This window comes from Bufo gargarizans, chromosome 4 (genome assembly GCF_014858855.1).
Source record: "Bufo gargarizans isolate SCDJY-AF-19 chromosome 4, ASM1485885v1, whole genome shotgun sequence".
In the NCBI taxonomy this organism is placed as follows: domain Eukaryota; kingdom Metazoa; phylum Chordata; class Amphibia; order Anura; family Bufonidae; genus Bufo; species Bufo gargarizans.
Genome location: NC_058083.1, coordinates 278144506 through 278164882, shown reverse-complemented (window position 1 = coordinate 278164882; position 20377 = coordinate 278144506). Strand labels below are relative to the sequence as shown.

Here is a 20377-nt window from a genome sequence, read left to right as displayed (position 1 = left end):
GAAGTCTCATGTCGCAGATTTGTCGTACCCCTCAGAATCTACAAATTACAGTATATTCCATGTAAAGTTCTACTGATCACACAGATTGACAAGTGCAGTTTTGCCCATTTTAGACGTATTTCCGGAAAACGAGTGATCTATATGAACTCTCTACTCACCAGTGTACATGTTTTATTTTACTTTGGGGCACATTTTGATGTGACGGGACGCAGGCATGTTTTACAGATCTCTACCACTTTAGTACATAAGTGCCGTCTGGTTCAGTAGTGGATGTCAGAACATTTTAGAACTTTTTCTTCGACAAAAAATAATTTATTTCCTGAACCTCAAAGTCGTATGGTATTGTTCTCTCTATGGTTCTGATCTCTATTAGGGTTCCTTCACACAAGGCAGATTTTGTTGAAGAAAAAAAATCTGCCACATGTGAGGGCACACTTACAAACAATGCATTTCACACAAGCCACGTATCTGTGATCTTATTGGAGACTTGCAGAATTGTATATGTGGACCGTTTGTATTGTTCTATATTTCTTTTGTATTACTCTATATTCTATAAATCACATGGATATGTTGTCTTTCTCAACAGGTAGTGGGAAGAGGCACCTTTGGTGTTGTCTGCAAAGCAAAATGGCGGGGAAAAGATGTGGCTATCAAGCAGATTGAGAGTGAATCTGAGAGGAAGGCCTTTATCATTGAGGTATAACTCATAACTCTTTATTCTGTGAGAGTTAATAAAGACGTACTTGAGCGATCGTATTACTTGATCTGTTGCTTAATAATCTTCTGTAGTGCTGACCTGGACAGATCCATGCTCAGGAGCCAGGCATGACATCCTGAAGGTGACACTCTAGGTCACACCAGCTTAGTGCATATTCTGAATGAGGAATGGTGTTCATGTACTTAGCAGGTTGATATGATGGGTATATCATGACAAGTTTGTCATACCAAACAGATGATATGCGTTGAAAAAAAATAAGATGTTTGGTGTGGAAGATTTTGGCTGGCGCAGAACTGACCTATACATCAGACCAGGCCTGATCTTACCCATACATTTGTTGCACAATGGTTGTAAAACTCTACAATCCTAATCTAGTGGTAAAATCTGCAAAGACAAGTGAAAGCTTCTATTATAGTTAAGGAGGAAATTCCCTATCAATGGCCATCATTCAGGAAATAAACAGTCAACATGCCGGTAAGGCTGGCTACACCGTGATGCCCATAAGTTAGCCTGCTTAAAGGGAACTTGTAACCATAAAAATGCCATGTAAGCTACAGGCAGTATGTTACAGATCGAGGGGAGCTGAGTAAATTGATATATACTCTTATGGGAAAAATCTGTATAACATGTAATTTATACATTTATATTCCTGCTCATTCTGGGCTTTGTCAAGTCCAGGAGGCGGTCCTATCAGTGATTGACCGCTATCTGTGTATACACAGTCATAGAGGACAGGCTGTCAGTCACTGATAGGACCACCTCCTGGACCTCAAAGCCTAGAATGAGCAGGAATACAAATGAATTCAAGTTTTACTGAATCTTTTCCCATAAAATTATTATATAGCCGCCTGCTCAGCTCCTCCTGGTCTATAACAAGCTGCCTGCAGCTCAGATGCCATGTTCAATGTGACAGGTTCCCTTTAATAGCACTGTATATTGTCTAATAAGAGACTTACCAGGGAGATCTACATTGGACTGATCTTCTAACATTTACCTCCTGAAGACTGCAACTTATCACTTTGTATAGGTGTACAGAGGGATACATTGCTAACAGGCTGGCATTGAGGAAAACCGTATACTATGCGGTGTACATTGTCTTTTACTATATTCCTTCGTATTGAATAGTGTAGTCTGCTATGCTGTTTGATACTGCAAAGACCAAAAGGATGCTCATTTGGCATACCTTTGGTCATTGAGGGGCCTAGGAATACATTCAGTGTGTGCATAGAGCATATAATCCAAGCGTAGGGCCAGAAAGAGATGAGTGGAGCCTTATGCCCCGGTTTGTAGGTAACCGATCATAAGCTGGTAATATATCCTTTTTTTTTTTTTTTTTTTTCCGGTCCATCTTAATCGACTGTTATTTTATTTCAGCTTCGTCAGTTGTCACGTGTGAATCATCCAAATATTGTAAAGCTGTATGGAGCCTGCCTAAATCCGGTAAGATTTACTTGTCTTTTGGGTCCCTTTTCACTGACAGATAATAGTCAGATTACCAGGAACAAAGCCAATTCTTCCACTCACTGTCAGGTCACCGGCAATCGGCTCCACTGTATGAGGACAAGCGAATGATAAGAGCGATCGCTTGTCCCCCTAGAAAGTCGTTGTTCCAGCGCGGCAGAGCGTTTATACACCACGAAAGATGATTTTCTGTGCAACTGAATGACACCGCGTTTGCTTGTAAATCGGGTGATTACCGCTGGAACGAGTGTTTATACAAACACTTTTCCGGATAATCAGATATAATCAGTCCATGAACCTGAAGATATATATTAAATTTAACATCAAGTATTGATTCTCAGAAAAGCAAAAACTACTCCTGTATAGCACAAAGACAGGGAAATAATGCTAGTATTTCTTAGGCCTCATGCACACGACAGTTGTTTTTTTGCGTCCGTCCGCAAAAATAACAGAACGGAGGCCGAGAAAAACAACTGTCATGTGCATGAGGCCTTAACCTGTCTGGAAGAAGACTGCCTGGGAAGATAAGGCTCCATAACATCCCAGTTTCATTACCTAAATATTCTGACCGCGCTTACAGATGTTCATTGCCCTCAGCCGACCTATCTACAGGAACAAGCTGCCGGATCTTCAGTATATACTACCTATAAGCCTGTCTTATTAATCTTCTTCACCCTGTCTCACAGAATATATATGTATACACACACCACAACTTTTCATTTTCTTTACAATTTCACTTTATTTTATTTTTTAGGTATGTCTAGTTATGGAATATGCTGAAGGAGGCTCCTTGTATAATGGTAATGAGCTTGATTTTTTTTATTTTAAATTTTTCTATATGGTAGAATAAACATATTGGTAGGTCATAATATTATTTGATGTGATATTGCAGTTTTTCTGGTTGTGCAGAAATTCCTCAGATGTAGTCTTTATTTAAAGGTACAGTATTATAAGAGTCATGTTAGAACTTACAGTATGCACATGGGAGTATTAAAGAGCATCTGTCACAGCGATCAACCCTATTAAACCCAGTATACTACCTGGTATGGGGTTGATCATGGTGCATAGGATGAGTCCATACCCCCCTGCTTCAGGATTACCAATGCAGTTAAATTCGGAGCACCGTTTCACCACTCCACCTCCCAGTGTGATTGACAAAGCTAGGCATCCTAACTGCTTTGAAATCTCGTGCACATGCAGTGATCATCTGAGCCTTCGGCATTCTAAGGCCTCTTTCACACTTGCGTTGTCCGGATCCGGCGTGTACTCCACTTGCCGGAGGTACACGCCGGATCCGGAAAAACGCAAGTGTACTGAAAGCATTTGAAGACGGATCCGTCTTCAAAATGCTTTCAGTGTTACTATGGCAGCCAGGACGCTATTAAAGTCCTGGTTGCCAAAGTGGGAGCGGGGGAGCGGCATACTTACAGTTCGCGCGGCTCCCGGGGCGCTCCAGAATGACGTCAGAGCGCCCCATGCGCATGGATGACGTGCCATGCGATCACGTGATCCATGCGCCTGGGGCGCCCTGACATCACTCTGGAGCGCCCCGGGAGCCGCACGGACGGTAAGTATGCTGCTCCCCCGCTCCCCACTACACTTTACCATGGCTGCCAGGACTTTAGCGTCCCGGCAGCCATGGTAACCATTGAGAAAAAGCTAAACGTCGTATCCGGCAATGCGCCAAAACGACGTTTAGCTTAAGGCCGGATCCGGATCAATGCCTTTCAATGGGCATTAATTCCGGATCCGGCCTTGCGGCAAGTCTTCAGGATTTTTGGCCGGAGCAAAAAGCGCAGCATGCTGCGGTTTTTTCTCCGGCCAAAAAACGTTCCGTTCCAGAACTGAAGACATCCTGATGCATCCTGAACGGATTTCACTCCATTCAGAATGCATTAGGATAAAACTGATCAGTATTCTTCCGGCATAGAGCCCCGACGACAGAACTCTATGCCGGAAGACAAGAACGCAAGTGTGAAAGAGCCCTAAGATCTTCTCTGCATATGCCTGGATGGTACTGGCACTGGCCCTGAAAACTCACGCATGCGCCAGGCATCTGAGCAGTGAGGATGCCCTGTCTTGCCAGTGTTACTAGTAAGGAGAATGTCAATAGGGGATAGAAAGTGAAGCCGTGCTCCGAGGGGCTAGGCCAGTTCTGTGGTGCTTCGGGCACCTAATTTACATATAACTGAAAATAAGAATTTGCATTGATGACACTGATTGCAGAGGGAAAGGGTTCATTTTAGTCCCCAAGATCCAGACAGGGATCTAACAATTTGTATGGAACCTCAGTACAGCATCCATAGGGTTCTAGGCATCCACAGTGCCTTTATATGCTGCAAACTTTAAAAGGAGTTTTTTTTTCTGCGCAATATGGCACCAGATGCAACAGGATGGTGCACAGTGTGTTCTGGCTTCATGTGGCCAGTTCTGTCAACATAATGGGCTACTGGTAGAAAAAAAAATTTGATGCCCTACAGAGAAACTAAATGTCATCACCCCATTATAGGCAGTAGGTGGTGAGTCACAGAATGACCAGTCTGTAGTGCTATAGAGATAAGCCGATTGCACAGTGACCATCAGCTCTCGCGTATCTTCAGTAACGAGCTGTGAGGGAGCATTTCCTTGAACGCTAACCTGTCTCCATGAAAATACAGTGCACTGTTCTAGATGAGGAGGAGCTGAGCTGAGATATAGTCTTAGCGACCAAGGTTTGCCACCTAATGACCAAGTCATTTTTTCATCCTTGCCTTCCAAAAATGATTTTTCCGTCGCTATAGCTGTATGAGGGCTTGATTTGTTTCAGGATGAGTTGTATTTTTCAGTGGCACCATGTTATAATGTAATCATTAGCTTTTATTAAAAGAAATTTACGAGGAAATGTTTACCGAACAGTAAAGATAACCATTTTACGTTTACTCTGGAGGTCGTTATTAGGGATCGACCAATTATCGGATTTACCGATATTATCGGCCGATATTCAGGATTTTGAACACTATCGGTATCGGCATCTATTTTGCCGATATTCCGATAGTGTATGGGGAGCACAGATCGCGCTGCTGACAGCGCTCTCTGTGTTCCCCTTAGCAGCACAGGGGAGAAGGAGCAGTGTCTCCTCCCCCTGTGCTGCTCCTGCCGCTGCCACCAATGTAAGGACAGGGGACAGGAGGAGGGGAGGAGCTATGGCCACTGCTCCACCAATGAAGTTTAATCTATCATTCATTCATATACAGGAGGCGGGAGCTGCAGGATCACATTGCCGGCTCCCGGCCTCTATGATCTGTAGCTGCGATCTGCGGTAGTTAACTCCTCAGGTGCCGCGGATCGCAGCTACAGCTGATAGAGGTCGGGAGCCGGCTATGTGATCCTGCAGCCAGCTCCCGCCTTCTGTATATGAATAAATGCGAGATTAAGCTTCATTGGTGGCGTTCATTCAGTGCGCCCCCCAGTATCAGACATTGGTGGCGCAGTGCGCCCCCCCCCCCCCAGTATTAAGCATTGGTGGCGCAGTGCGCCCCCCCCCCCCCAGTATTAAGCATTGGTGGCGCAGTGCGCCTCCCCCCCCAAGCCCCCCCCAGTATTAGGCAGTGGTGGCGCATAGGGCCCCCCCACCCCAGTCGCAGTGCGCCCTCCCACAGGATTCCCTCTCCCCTGCTCCTCCGATCGGAGCCCCAGCAGTGTAATGCTGGGTCTCCGATCGGTTACCATGGCAGCCAGGACGCTATTGAAGCCCTGGCTGCCATGATAAGCTCCATGCTGCTGTGTGCACAAAGCACACAGCAGCAGGGACAGTGTGAGCTTCTATTCACCCTGATAGATCTCTATCAGGGTGAATAGGACAAGGGTTCTAGTCCCTAAGGGGGCTAAAAGTTAGTTAAAAAAAAAAGTTACAAAAAAAATAATAAAACACCAAAATATTAAATATAAATGAAAAAGAAAGATTTACAAAAAAAAAAAAATACACATTAACAATAAACATTAATTTTCAGCAGATTTGTGGGAATTTTTATTTTTTTTTCAAAAATGAAAATTCCCAGAATATCGGTATAAATTATCGGCTATCGGCCTGAAAGTTCACAAATTATCGGTATCTGCCCTAAAAAATCTATATCGGTCGATCCCTAGTCGTTATGAATACAGTGCCATATTTTTTAGTTGCCACATTCTAATAGCCATACCTGTTTTTTAAATTTACTGGTAATAGAAGTAGCTGTTGGAGCACTTGTTTTCTGCAAGATGAGTTGATACCAATTTGGGTACTTACAAATTACAATTATATATATATATATTTTTTTTTTTTTTTTTATTTATTTTTTTTTTTTTTATTCTACCCAATGCTTTCTAGAGTATAAACAAATGATATATCCTATGGGTTGTTCCAATAGAGGTTGTTCCCAATATTCATATTTTTATGGTTAGCTGTAAAAAATAAAGTCAATTTTAATGCAGAGGTGTTTACTTTCAGGGGGCTTTTCTTTTAATTACACTGAATGTGGCCAGACATATGGAGCACTCTCTCAACCCCATAGATGCTTTGGTTGCTATTGAACACAGCTTTTAAGAGGTTAAACTACTGGGATCACAGTCTCATGGGGACATTAGGCAGTGCTCACCAGGATGGATATATTCCTCATGATGCAGGAACTAGCACCATCTTAGGTTGTTAAAGCTCTTAATACTGAGCTAACTTGCATGAGTGTGTATAGATAGCGGTCAGTCACTAAGTAAGACTACCAAATGGAGTCCTAAGCCCAGGATAGGAGGAATGAATAAAATCCAAGTCACAAATTATACGCTGAAAAGATTCAGTAAGAGTCCATTCACACGTCCGCAATATTTTGCTGCGGACCCATTCATTTTTAATGGGGCCAGAATGTGCTGTCCGCATCCGCACTTCCGTTCTGCAAAAAAAATAAAAAAATAGAACATGTCCTATTCCGCAAAACATACGGACGTGTGAATGGACCCTTACTGAATCATTTCAGTGTATAATTTGTGTCTAAGTGATCTCCCCCTTGTCTTGACAATCCTTTCAAGGCTGCGGTTATCCCTGTTGCTTGGGCACCTATATCTACCACACCTTTTCCTTCCACTTAGCTTTCCATAAATATGCCTGGATACAGCATTCTGAACAGTCAGCTTCTTTAGCAGTTACCTTTATGGCTTACCCTCCTTGTTGAGGGTGTCAATGACTGTCTTCTGGACAACTGTTAAGTCAGCATGTTTGTGTAGCCTGCTGAATCAGACTGAGGGGACATTTAAAGGTTTAGGAAAACTTTGCAGATGTTTTGTGTTGATTAGAGCGTGACACCATGACTTTTTTTTCGCAATATTCAATTTTTTATATCCTGACTTTTGGGTTTTTATCATCTATAATCCATAATCATCATAAAAAAAAATGTTTTTGAAATAGATCGCTCTGTGTGTAATGAATCTATGCAAAGAGTTTCAATTTTTGAATTGAATTACTGAAATAAACTTTTCGATGACAGGTTCTGTGTTTGACTCACGATCACTGTTGAAAATCACTGCCCCAAAAAATGACATGTGAACCAAGGCTGCCTTCATGGTTTGCTTTTTAGCTATACAACATATGCACCAGGAAAGCTTCTTACACATATGCAGAAAGTGTCCACAGGTCCAAGATTTGTCGTTCTGGCCTGCGATAGGCTTGTATGTGTTGGCACCCCTTTTTTTTTTTTTAAACATAGGGCCTATGAGTGATCTGCATACGTTAGGCTTTTATACTCAACACCAAGCATACAAGTAAAATGAAATGTGAATGTGAACAGACCCTTAGCAAACAAGAATGGAGATCATAAATACAGGTTTCCCACAAAAAATTAGCCTGCCTCCAATATCTCCAAATCAAACTGCCTAATAGTAAATCTGTCTTAGTTGTCCATAACAACCAATCAGAGCTCAGCTTTTGGTTCCGACAGGGCTCTGAAAAAATGAAAGCCGAGCTCTGATCGGTGCTACAAATTTAGGGCAGCATTTTGAATGATGGGATTCCTGGGAGCTGACGACCATTATATCTTCAGTTTGAAAAGCAGAGGTTTTCTTCCACTTTCTGTAAACCTGTGTCTTTTATCTTGCAGTGCTGCACGGTGCCGAGCCCCTGCCTTACTACACAGCTGCTCATGCCATGAGTTGGTGTTTACAATGTGCCCAAGGGGTAGCATATTTACACAGCATGAAACCAAAGGCTCTTATTCACAGGGACCTTAAACCACCAAAGTAGGTTGATCTTTGGTATTGCTTGCTTGTCTGCTTGAAGTAACACTATTTAATGGAAATTGGGAATGTGTTCTAGGCTGGGGCTACACTGTGATCATGGCTGGGACACCGGTCATGCCAAAGTTCGCTTTGTAGCAGCTTTTCTGGGCTTGCTGCAATTTGTTAGTCGCATCTTTGGTCGTGCGACCGGTGTCCTAGCCAACGTCGCCATGTAGCTGGAGCTTTAAGACTTGTCCACAGAGATACATTGTGTTGCATGTAAGTGCCAACTAGAATGCATTGCAGAATAGTCTGTAGCTCATCTTTAACAGGCAATGATACAGTTAAAGGGATTGGCCACTTTCTACTATTGACCAATGTGTAAGTAAGATGACTACATGACACTAACTGAGCTTTTTTTTTTTTTTTTTTTTTTTGTGTGTGCAGTTTGCTATATTTCATGTCCCCTTGTTGGGCAAATCTTTTGTGCTGTCCACACAGAAGACCTTTCCATAAGATGGCCACTGATGGACAGTCAAGTGACCAGGCAACAATAACTCCAGACACATCCCTCAGCCTTCTCCACTCAAATACACCATCTGCACTTGCAATGTTGAGAGTATTATTGCATGTGCAGTGTGTTTGAATGGAGGAGACTGAGTGATTTTCCTGGTCACACGACTCTGCATCAGTAGCCATTTTATGGACAGGACCCCTGTGTGGACAACTCAAATTACTTGACCAATAAGGGGCTTTCCTTATAACCTGTAGAAAATGGAGCAAAATCTCAACAACGGCTATATTAATTAGTAAGCGCCAAATAATCATCTCACAAGTGGCCAACCCCTTTAATGTTGAGGATTGTCTTTTGGTTACCGTATATGTTCTTTCCATTATAACACACATTTGTCCTTCCTTATATATATGTGTGCAAGAACTATGGAGCAGGAGGAGCGGAGTAAATAGTGACTGATAAATAGTCTTGTAGGGAAAGATTCCGAAAACAAAGCAGTTGTGGCAAATAATTGTATTCCACGTGAAATGAGGTTTCTGGAGCATCTTTTATAACTGTATGTTGTATAAAGGTACTGCAGAGGGTTACCAGTTGAGGGTGTGTCCCTGCAGAGTCTAATGCTGCTGTCACTGTGCAAGGACTCACCCCCCCCCCCCCCCCCAAACTGGTGACACTTGGGAATAATAGGGGAATGGCACAGCAGAAAGTCATGAGAAGCTGCTCCACAGATCACGGGGGATCTAAGTAGTTACTAAAGCACGTCAGGAGAGGTGACATTTTATCTTTTAATCTCCGATTCTGGCCAAGAGTCCAGTGGGTGGTCCTATTCCCAGTGATTGACAGCTATCTTTATATGTGTACAGGGAAGACTATCAATTACTGAGTAGGACCACCCACTGGACTCTTCAGGTCAGAATATGCAGAGATTAAATCAATAAGTTACACGTTATATTAACCCTATTGACACAAAACTATGCATCAATCTGCTCAGCTGCTCCTGTTCTATATCAGGACACCCACGTTTTTCTAGTAACAGGTTCTGTTTAAAAGTAGGACTGATTTGATTAAGTGATGTATAGAAGAAAAATTTCATCGCTCTAGAAGCAAGTCACTTCAGCGGTCGAACTGGAGCGCGCGCGCAGCATTCAGGACTGCCCACTGCTAAGGTGTACTTAGTGAGACCAAGCCAATTACTGTAAAAAATGACAGTTACCCTTTAATTACATAAAATATCCTGCTGCCTTGTAGTAGTGTGGTAAGCTGTATTATTCACAATATAAGGGAGCATTCACACAACAGTGTTGGTTTTGCAGGCAGCAAATCACGGATCCGTGTGTTCCGTATGTCTTCAGTTATCTTTCCTTCTCCGTTCCGTAAGTCCGTATAATACGGACGTGGTGCTTCCGTGTGTCATCCGTTCTTCACGCTCTGCAAAAAACTGAAATGGGGTTTCCTAGTATGTTTTCAGTCCTGGGGTCCGCAAAAAACGGATGACATACAGATGCATTTCCGTGTGCTATCCGTTTTTTTTACGGACCCCATGACTTTCTATGGGGCCACGGACCGCAATTTGCGGCCAAGTATAGGACATGTTCTAAAATAAAAGCAACGGACACACGGAACGGACAGCACACGGATGACAATGAAAGGCATTCCGCAATTTCTGTGGACCCATAGAAATGAATGGGTCCGTGCATTGTCCGCAAAAATTGCGGAACGGACACGGAAGAAAAACACGGTCGTGTGAATGCTCCCTAAGTGATGGATTTACCATGTTTGATGTAGAGGGAACCGTGCTTTCAACCATGTTCACATCGCATGCCATCCACTGTACTATACAAAGTGTCTCATTTATCCTATAAGTTGTGCAATTCTTTTGATTTGCAGCTTGCTTCTGGTCGCTGGAGGCACTGTTCTGAAGATATGCGACTTTGGTACAGCCTGTGATATTCAGACTCACATGACAAACAACAAAGGGAGTGCTGCTTGGATGGCTCCTGAAGTTTTTGAAGGTAATCCATTTTAAGGGTGCATTCTCACATGGCGGGTCCACTCCGTATTTTACGCAGCAGATCAAGAGGAAAATCGTCCCTGAAAAACAACCAACATCGTAGCGGGTCTTCCACTGCTTTCAATCTTTGCATTGCAAATGAAATGCTGCAGTTTTTTCGCTAAAAAATCTCACCCACTGTGCTTATATTTTAAATGTGGCAGATTTAGCGCATGAAATTCTGCTGTCAAGCAGACTGAAGAATACACATACATCCTGCAGTAGGATTTGGGGATCTGTGGGAGAGTTGGGTTTCTTTGCAGGTGAACACGGACCAACACAGATGCCTTCCGCTGCCAAGCGCACATGCAACAGGTCAGCCAGTTTCATGGGTACAAATCTGCTGACAGAGGCCCTGTAATGTTTAAAACGTGTAATAGAAATCATTGTTTCATGCTTCTGTATTTTAGGCTAGGACTGCATTAGGGTTGTCTCGACACCAAAATTTTGAATCTGTTTCCACGCAAAAAAAACAAAACATTCCGCATTTTATGGAACGTCCGGCCAATATTAGAACAGTCCTATCCTATTTTTTGGGGGAACAAGGTGACAAAAAAATGTTGAATCGTGCGTTTTTTCTTTTCTTAAATAAAAGAAAAAACGCACGATTCACCATTAATTTTTTTCTTTTACGATGTTCACCGCATAAGAGATTTTTAAATATTTTGATAGTTTGGACTTTTCGGACGTGGCGACAGAACTCTATTGGGGTGAATAGGACTTCACACACTCCCTGCTGCCCTGTGCATAGTACACACAGCAGCAGGGAGCTTACCATGGCAGCCAGGGCTTCAGTAGCGTCCTGGCTGCCATGGTAACCGATTGGAGCCCCGCTCCACCAATGTTTAATACTGGGGTTGGGGGGGGCGGCGCACTGCGCCACCAATGAAGATAACTCGCCAATTAATTCAAATACAGGAGGCGGGTGCTGGCTGCGGAATCGTATAGCCGGCACCTGACCTCCTGGCAGCGGCCCTGTGCTGCTGAGGGAACATAGCACTCGCTGAGAGCAGCGTTCTCCATGTTCTCTGATACTATGCTGCGCAGTAGCGATACCGGGATAAAAGTATCGATTGGGTATCGATAATTCGATACCTGAGACAACCTTAGACTGCATTGACACTTTGCTTTCAAAAACATCTATGGGCAATATTCGTAGTACTCGAGGTCTGGCTAGTGTTAGCATCTACTTTTCCTTCAGCCATTCTCTTAAGTTTGCCAAAGTGACTACTGTTGGTCTGAGTCCTTTCATAAAAAAATATAGCATTATCGGAATAAGAGTCCATTCACACGTCCGCAGTGTTTTGCGAATCCGCAAAATACCAGGCTGGCGCCCAATAGAAATGCCTATTCTTGTCTGCAGCTGCGGACAAGGATATGACATGTTTTATTTTTTTTGTGGAGCTGTGGACCGGAAATGCGGATGCAGACAGCACACTGTTTGCTGTCCATCTTTTTCTGTTCCCCGTTGAAAATGAATGGGTCCGCACCCGTTCCGCATTTTTGTGGAATGGATCTGGACCCAAAGTGCGGACGTGTGATTAGACCCTAACAATATAAATGTCTCATTATGCTCATAAAATGTGTGGGTTGTCCGCTCTTGTATACTGGTTATATAATTTCATATTCAATTATATTTTAGGTTCCATTTTACAAAATATTTACCGTATATGGTTTTCTTTTGGCACTCAGGGAGCAACTACAGTGAAAAATGTGACGTGTTCAGCTGGGGCATCATTCTTTGGGAAGTTATCACCAGGCAGAAGCCATTTGATGAAATTGGAGGTCCTGCTTTTCGGATAATGTGGGCTGTCCATAATGGTGAGCGATTTGTAATTTCCCTTTTTATTGTGCGTGCATGCCTATTACCCCTCCTGCATATCTCAGATGAAATCTATCACCAGGTTAACGCTGGCCTTTCTGAGAGCAGGATTAACTATAAACTAGTGACACGGATTCCGTGAATGTATCACTTAGGCTATATGCACACAACAGTGCCGTTTTTTGCGGTCCGCAAACCTTAGATCCGCAAAAAACATAAGCCCATTGTAGACATGCCTATTCTTGTCCGCAAAACGGACAAGAATAGGACATGCTATATATTTTTTATTTTTTTTGCAGGGCCTCAGAACAGAGCAAAGAATGCGGTCAGCACACGGAGTGCTGTCTGCATCTTTTGCGGCCCCCTTGAAGTGAACGGGTCCTCACCCGAGCCGCAAAAACTGCAGCTCGGATGCGGACCAGAACTACCGGTCGTGTGCATGAGGTTACCGAAGCTAGCATCCCAGCTGGTCCTATAAATGCTCGATTGGCGATAAATCTGGTGACCAGGCAAGCCAAGAAAGTCTTGCAACCTGGATGAAACATTCCTGGGAAACCCTTGCTGTGTGCCTCTCATGGTTTGCTGGGAGCCCTGCCTTGAGAGGTAACATTTGTTTCCTCAGGATGTCCTGCACATATCGCTGAGCTGTTGGTGTAACTCATATCGTAACCGATTGTCATATGCGATGGTTCCCCAGATCATCACACCAGCAGTTGGGGCAGTGGGGCACTCCACAGCAAAGACAGGAATGAAGCATTCACCATTATGTTTCCATTCTCTAACCTGACCGTCATTCGGCTCCCAGGGAGAACCTGGATTAGTTGCTAAAAATATTGTTCCAGACCATAGCAGTCCAGGTCTCTCATTCACGAAACCACTGCAAACGAAGGTACCGGTGGATGGCTGTCAATGGCAGGACACGTAATGGGCAAAATGTCACCAAATTTATTTCTGCTAAATGCAGAGAACTGGTCCAAATAGAGACAGATGTGTATAATGAAGGTGCCACCTGTGTCTGGATGGTCGACAACAAAAATGTGGATGCTGCTTGTGCTTGTCAAACAATCGGTAGGCTGTCTGGAGCCTGTTTGTCATGTTTGCATGCCCTCACATAGCCACTGCTCCTAGCACCACCTAACAGCTACTGTAAGTCAGAATAGCATAGATGGCGAATACCATGGTTCTTCTCTCAGGCTAATGATGCGCCCCCTTTCAGTTTGCCAACCGGGCAAAATGTCTGAGTACGGTGTAGAGGCATGTGTAGCAGTCAATGATCTCTCACCAAGAGGTACACTACCCAAAAGTAGCTTCTGAGAGCCTTTTTATAGAGCTGCAGGGAAGGCACTTGTACACCCAGTTGTGCTAAGAGCCAGTGTCTAATCAGAACAGATCTATTATCATTCACATATCTGCTGGAGACATTACTAAGTACTGTGCTTTGCAGCAATCTGGCATTTTTATCTGGGTGCAAATGAATATGAAGATAAAAATGACACAGGGTGGATAAAAATGAGTGATTTTAAATTTAAATCTGATTATTTATTTATTTATATATATATATATATATATATATATATATATATATATATATATATATATATATATCTTTTTGAAGAAAACATATTACCATCCAAAGGTTATTCCATCATGAAATAAAGATTAGTTTTTTAATTATGTAGAATAAGGCTGTATATTTTTTTGGTAAATAAATTCCATTAATACATTCACAATTTCATGATCTTCCAGGGGTTTTTGTAAGACTATTGGGCAGTTTCTCTGCCTACAATATATTATCACAGATGCTTGGTTTACTTTTGCACTTCTCAAAACTGAATTGGACTCAGCAGAGATCACATGCCTCTTCTTCACCGCATAAATGTTATAACATGAACAGAATTGAGAAAAATACCTTAATCCTAACTTCTACAAACCTATGAATACAGAATCAACCTAATATGAAAAGTTATTCTAAAAATCTTCATCTACTTGCATATTATAAGTTATACCAGCAAGAATGTCTTTATGTAGAAAACTATGATTTAAATGGAGCCTCACTGACTAGTGATTTAAATCAAATCCACCCTGAAATGACATAACTGGACTCAGTCACTTAGACTATACACTGCTTACACAGCTTAGGGGGCGCTGACAGATTCCTTTTAACAACCACTACCTGCACCAAGGCATTCTATAAAATTGCCAGAATTGGAACGTGTCTACCCAACGTATTTTTATTAAGAAAAGGTCGGCATCTATTATAATCTATGTATACTCTGTGTGTATGTGTTGGTAGATCAGGGACCTAAACTAAAACATGTGTAATGCCTGTCCACAGATCACGGCCGTCTATTTTAGGGCTCATTCACACTGCCGATATCATGGATATTGACTTATCATGCAGCTTAAACCTTTGTTTTTACATCTAAGCCAAAAATCCCCCATAAACAGTTAATAGTTTATTGATTGGATTGTAATCATACCAAATGTAACACGGTAATAAAATAGGAGGTTCTCAATAGAAATGTTATGCGGAAAGAAGTGACATTCGTAATACAACACCCCAATAATCCTACACTCAGTGGGATCACATTTTTTATTTTTATATAGATATACAGTATCCCACAAAAGTGAGTACACCCTTCACATTTTTGTAAATATATTATTATATCTTTTGATAGGACGACACTGAAGATATGACACTTTGATGCAATGTAAAGTAGTCAGTTTACAGCTTGTATAACAGTGTAAATTTGCTGTGCCCTCAAAATAACTCAACACAGTCTTTAATGTCTAAACTGCTGGCAACAAAAGTGAGTACACCGCTAAGTGAAAATGGCCAAATTGTGCCCAGTTAGCTATTTTACCTCCCCGGTGTCATGTGACTCATTAGTGTTACAAGGTCTCAGGTAAATTTGGTGTTATCGCTCTCCCAGTCTCTCATACTGGTCACTGGAAGTTCAACATGGCACCTCATGGGAAAGAACTCTTTTAGGACGTAAAAAAAAAATTGTTGCTCTTCATAAAGATCGCCTGGGCTATAACAAGAATGCCAACACCCTGAAAGTGAGCTGCAGCACGGTAGCCAAGACCATACAGAGGTTTAACAGGAAAGGGTCCACTCAGAACAGGCCTCGCCATGGTCGACTAGAGAAGTTGAGTGCACGTGCTCAGCATCATATCCATAGGTTGTATTGCTGCAGAGATTAAAGGGGTGGGGAGGCTCAGCCTGTCAGTGCTCACACCATACTGCGCACACAGCATCTAATTGGTCTGCATGACTCGTCCCAGAAGGAGGCCTCTTCGAAAGATGATGCACAATAAAGGCCGCAAACAGTATGCTGAATACAAGAAGACTAAGGACATGGATTACTGGAACCATGTCCTGTGGTTTTATGAGACCAAAATAAACTTACTTGGTTCAGATGGTGTCAAGCGTGTCTGGTGGCAACCAGGTGAGGAGTACAAAGACAAGTATGTCTTGCCTACAGTCAAGCATGGGGGTGGGAGTGTCATGGTTTGGGACTGCATGAGTGCTGCCGGCTGTGGGAAGCTACAGGTCATTGAGGGTACCATGAATGCCAACATGTACTGTGAAATAATGAAGCACAGCATGTTCCCCTCCCTTCAGAAACTGGGCTGCAAGGCAGTATTCCAACATAACGACCCCAAACTACCACTGCCTTGCTAAAGAAACTGAGGGTTAAGGTGCTGGACTGGCCAAGCATGTCTCCAGACCTAAACCTTATTGAGCATCTGTGGGGTACCCTCAAATGGAAGGTGGAGAGGCGCAAGGTCTAACATCCACCAGCTCCTTTATGTCGTTATGGAGGAGTGGAAGAGGATTCCGGTGGCAACCTGTGACGCTCTAGTGAACTCCATGCCCAAGAGAGTTAAAGAGGACCTTTCATGGGTCCAGACATTATGAAATAACTAGCAGATTATGTAGGGCACTGTGCATGGATGTAATATTGCTTACTAGTTTGTCTGTCCGGTGCTCCGTTCGCCCACTTTTACCACCTGGTATGCTAATGAATAGCATCGGTACAGGGGGGAGGAGACTACCCTCTAACATAACCTGCTAGTCATTTCATAATGTCTGGACCCATGAAAGGTCCTCTTTAAGGCAGTGCTAGAAAATAAGGTGGCCACACAAAATATTGACACTTAGGGGTGTACTCAGTTTTGTTGCCAGCGGTTTAGACATTAATGGCTGCATGTTGAGTTATTTTGAGGGCACACTAAATGTACACTGTTATACAAGCTGTACACTGACTACTCTACATTGTATCAGAGTGTCATATCTTCAGTGCTGTCCCATGATTATATATATATATATATATATATATATATATATATATATATATATATTAAAATAAAATATGCCCCCACATTGAATTGCAGCTCTGTTCTAAAAATGTAAAAACCTTGCCTAGTTGATGTGTTGGGATATCACAGTAAATGTTCATTCAAAGACTCAATTTGAAAAGTGACTAAAGTTGCTTGTTTTGAAACGTTCAAATGCCGTATGGCAGGTGATGACTAACAAATATGAATATTATATTTGCTATATCTAAGTTTCCCCATACTACAGATGGCTTTAAAAAAATCATCATACTCGCTTGTCTCTCCTGCCTGGTTCTCAGCACATCCGATCCACCTTTCATACTTTTAAATGCAAGGCTGCTGAGGGGACATAGAGGTATTCGGTATGTGACCGCTGCAGTTTCACTGACCTCAGAAGTACACCGCAGCAGCTTTGTATACAGCCAGCAGGAAGAGGTCTGGCGGCACTGAGTGGCGCCACAGAAACTGGAGAGTATATGACTATTTTTATTTGAAAGCATTCATTGGCATGGCAAGAGTTTAGTGTTGTCTTGGTCAACCCCTTTAACAGTATATGACTATATCACAAATTCCTTCATTTTTATATAAGTAATATAGATCCAGACATCTTTAAACCTAAAACCATATGAAGGATTTTGTGGGCTGATTTTTAACTCCATTTTTATAGTTTCCATCCTGTTCGGTTGTAAAGGTCCACGTAATGTTGATAACCAATTACCTCTTTCAGATTTAATTAGTAAATAGTTTCATAAAAACTAATGACTGTAAAGGTCCCCTTCTATAGTAAGATCCCTATGGGCTTGACATTTTCATTTTTTTACAGTTTTGTATAAGTTGCATTTTCTGCTTTTTTTAAAAAAAAAATACCATTGTGTTCACCAGTTGTTTAATCCGTTTACATAATTGCCTTCTCTTATGAATTCCCAGGTACTCGGCCACCTCTAATTAAAAATTTACCTAAGCCTATTGAAAGCTTAATGACTCGCTGCTGGTCAAAAGATCCGTCTCAACGACCTTCAATGGAAGAGATTGTCAAGATAATGACACATCTTATGCAGGCAAGGTTTTTTTATTATAGTATTCTCTAATGTGTTTGTGGTGTCCTATATGAATAGCTGTTGATTTGACTTAACCTAGGTTAAACACAGTTCATAGCTGGTATTATAGTTTCCCTTATTATTTATTTGAGTGACATTGATCTGCTATGACAGAATGACATGGCTGCATCCATTACAAGAGATCTGGCAAGGCGGTGGCAGATCAAAAGCATTCTCTCAAACCAGCGTCTGAAATTGTCGCCTGTTGAAGTCTAAAAGCCTATTCACACAACCGCTGGGCTGCTGTGCCCGTGTTTCGTCCGCGCACTCCATATTGCGGTGCAAACCCATTCACTTCAATGGGTCCATGATCCGCTAGATGCGGCAAAATACATGTTCTATCATTTGCGGCGTGGAGGCACTGACCCAGAAGGACTTCTGTGTGTTTCCAGCTGTGGTCCACAACATGGGCATGGAGGTTCCAAGGTCGTGTGAATGGGGCCTAATGGGCATAGGTGAAACTGTGGGAAGACTCCAGTAACTCGCAAATACACGGCATCCGTTCAATCTCCACGACAAGCAGCGACTGACTTCTCATGAATATAGCGGACTGATGACTCAGTCCTCTGTATTCTTTGTTAGCTATTGGTCCAAAGGTAAGAGATACAAGTCCAGTCAGATAGTGCAAAACGGATACGAAAAACTGTGCAGCACACGGTCAATGGCAAGTTTGCATCCTCCCAACAGTTTCTCATAGCCTTGAGAAAGCGTCAAAAGGACGCAAAACGACCATTGGCCGTGTGCTGCACCGTTTGTCTCGTACCTGTTTTGCACTGCAATGTATTCACAAGTAAAGGATTTGGAATATCTGACTGGAAGAAGTGATACCAGATTTGTATCTCTGATCTCTGGACATAGTGGTTCATAGCAGTAATACAGAGCACCTCCCGGATACGTGGGTCACCCGTGATTCCTATAGAGTAGTGCCGACCTAACGCTTATCGGTATATGCATTTTGTTTGCTGTTATCCAAACTGTTTAATATTTTTTGTGCTAGTAATGCAGTGGACCTCCTCTTAAAAGCAATCTGTCATCGCCCGCAGCCAGAGCCCCCCCGAGTCCTGGTACTGCTGCTGATTTGAAGCTTTTTTTCTTGGGGAGAAAGCTGCCAATCAGGGGAGGGTAGGCAGTGGATGCCAGCATATGAGTTTGAATCCACTGCACGTGCACAAAAAGTGTGGTTGCATGAAAACTACAGCAAGAATACCAGTAAGCTATACACTGATTGCATTGGACTCTGTCACTACGGTATGCTGCAGCATAGACCTGGTGGCAGATTTCCCTTAAATCTCATCAGTAGACTCTCTTTTCTTGATCTATCATTTGTGTGTTTGAGCTTTGCATTTCATCATTTGACATTTTTCTGCAGTATTTTCCTGGAGCTGATGAATCTTTACAATATCCATGCCAGTACTCTGATGGGGGACAAAGCAATTCTGCCACAAGTACAGGTTAGTAATTCCGCCTCCTTGAAAGGCAGTGCTTTGCTTGACTGATCTTTTGGAGATGTTTTGCAAAAATAAGCAAAAGCAATTCTCTGCAAATATGCATTTTATGTATTAGTGGATGATGTCAATATGGCAAAAATGTTCATACCTGGGAGACGTGGCCAGCAGCCAAGATGGCTGGACACAGAGTAAGAGCTCAGCGGCCAAAGGCTACATTCTAGGAAAAATCCAGGCTCTCGCGACACCATTTAAGAAAGAAACAACTCCTCAAAGAGCCCTGACAAGGAACAGACTCACCGCGATGTCTCCCGTTCTGCGGTGCAGTGTGGCAAGCCGCACCGGGAGCTCAGCAAGAGAGCCGCGCAATTCACCTGCGCAGAGACCGGAGAGGTTCAAAAGTGTTCCGGAGCCGGTGAGAGGCAAAAGAGAGGACTGAGAGACAGCACGGGAAGAGGTAGGACGAGGGAGCGGGAACCGGCGCATCTCGCAGGCTTTTTCATTTTCCCACCAGTCAGCCATCTTGACCGCACTTCCACAGCGTCTGCGAGAAGGGAAGAAATACACACAGCGGTAAGCTCCTGGAACAGATAGGAGCATAACAAATCCCTCATTAGCTGAAAAAACCTCTGCCTAAACCAGCTACGAGAAAGCGGCGGACGGCTAGGTACCAGAAAAGATCACAGCACGGCATAGTGTGGTACAAG

The 20377-nt window shown here is 42.9% G+C and overlaps 1 protein-coding gene across 4 annotated transcripts in view; it reads left to right on the top strand.

The window, feature by feature from the left end:
- Positions 1-20377, top strand: part of MAP3K7 (mitogen-activated protein kinase kinase kinase 7) — a 66513-nt gene that overhangs the window by 9580 nt on the left and 36556 nt on the right. For all 4 annotated transcript variants that reach the window (XR_006388550.1, XR_006388549.1, XM_044288735.1 and 1 more), the window contains exons 2-9: positions 587-697; positions 2093-2158; positions 2934-2979; positions 8281-8419; positions 10800-10924; positions 12655-12783; positions 18056-18186; positions 19595-19676. Coding sequence is in view for 2 of the 4 variants with exons in the window: in XM_044288735.1 (XP_044144670.1) it covers positions 587-697; positions 2093-2158; positions 2934-2979; positions 8281-8419; positions 10800-10924; positions 12655-12783; positions 18056-18186; positions 19595-19676 (829 nt within the window). In the remaining 2 variants the exon portion in view is untranslated. The remainder of the gene's footprint in view (positions 1-586; positions 698-2092; positions 2159-2933; positions 2980-8280; positions 8420-10799; positions 10925-12654; positions 12784-18055; positions 18187-19594; positions 19677-20377) is intronic.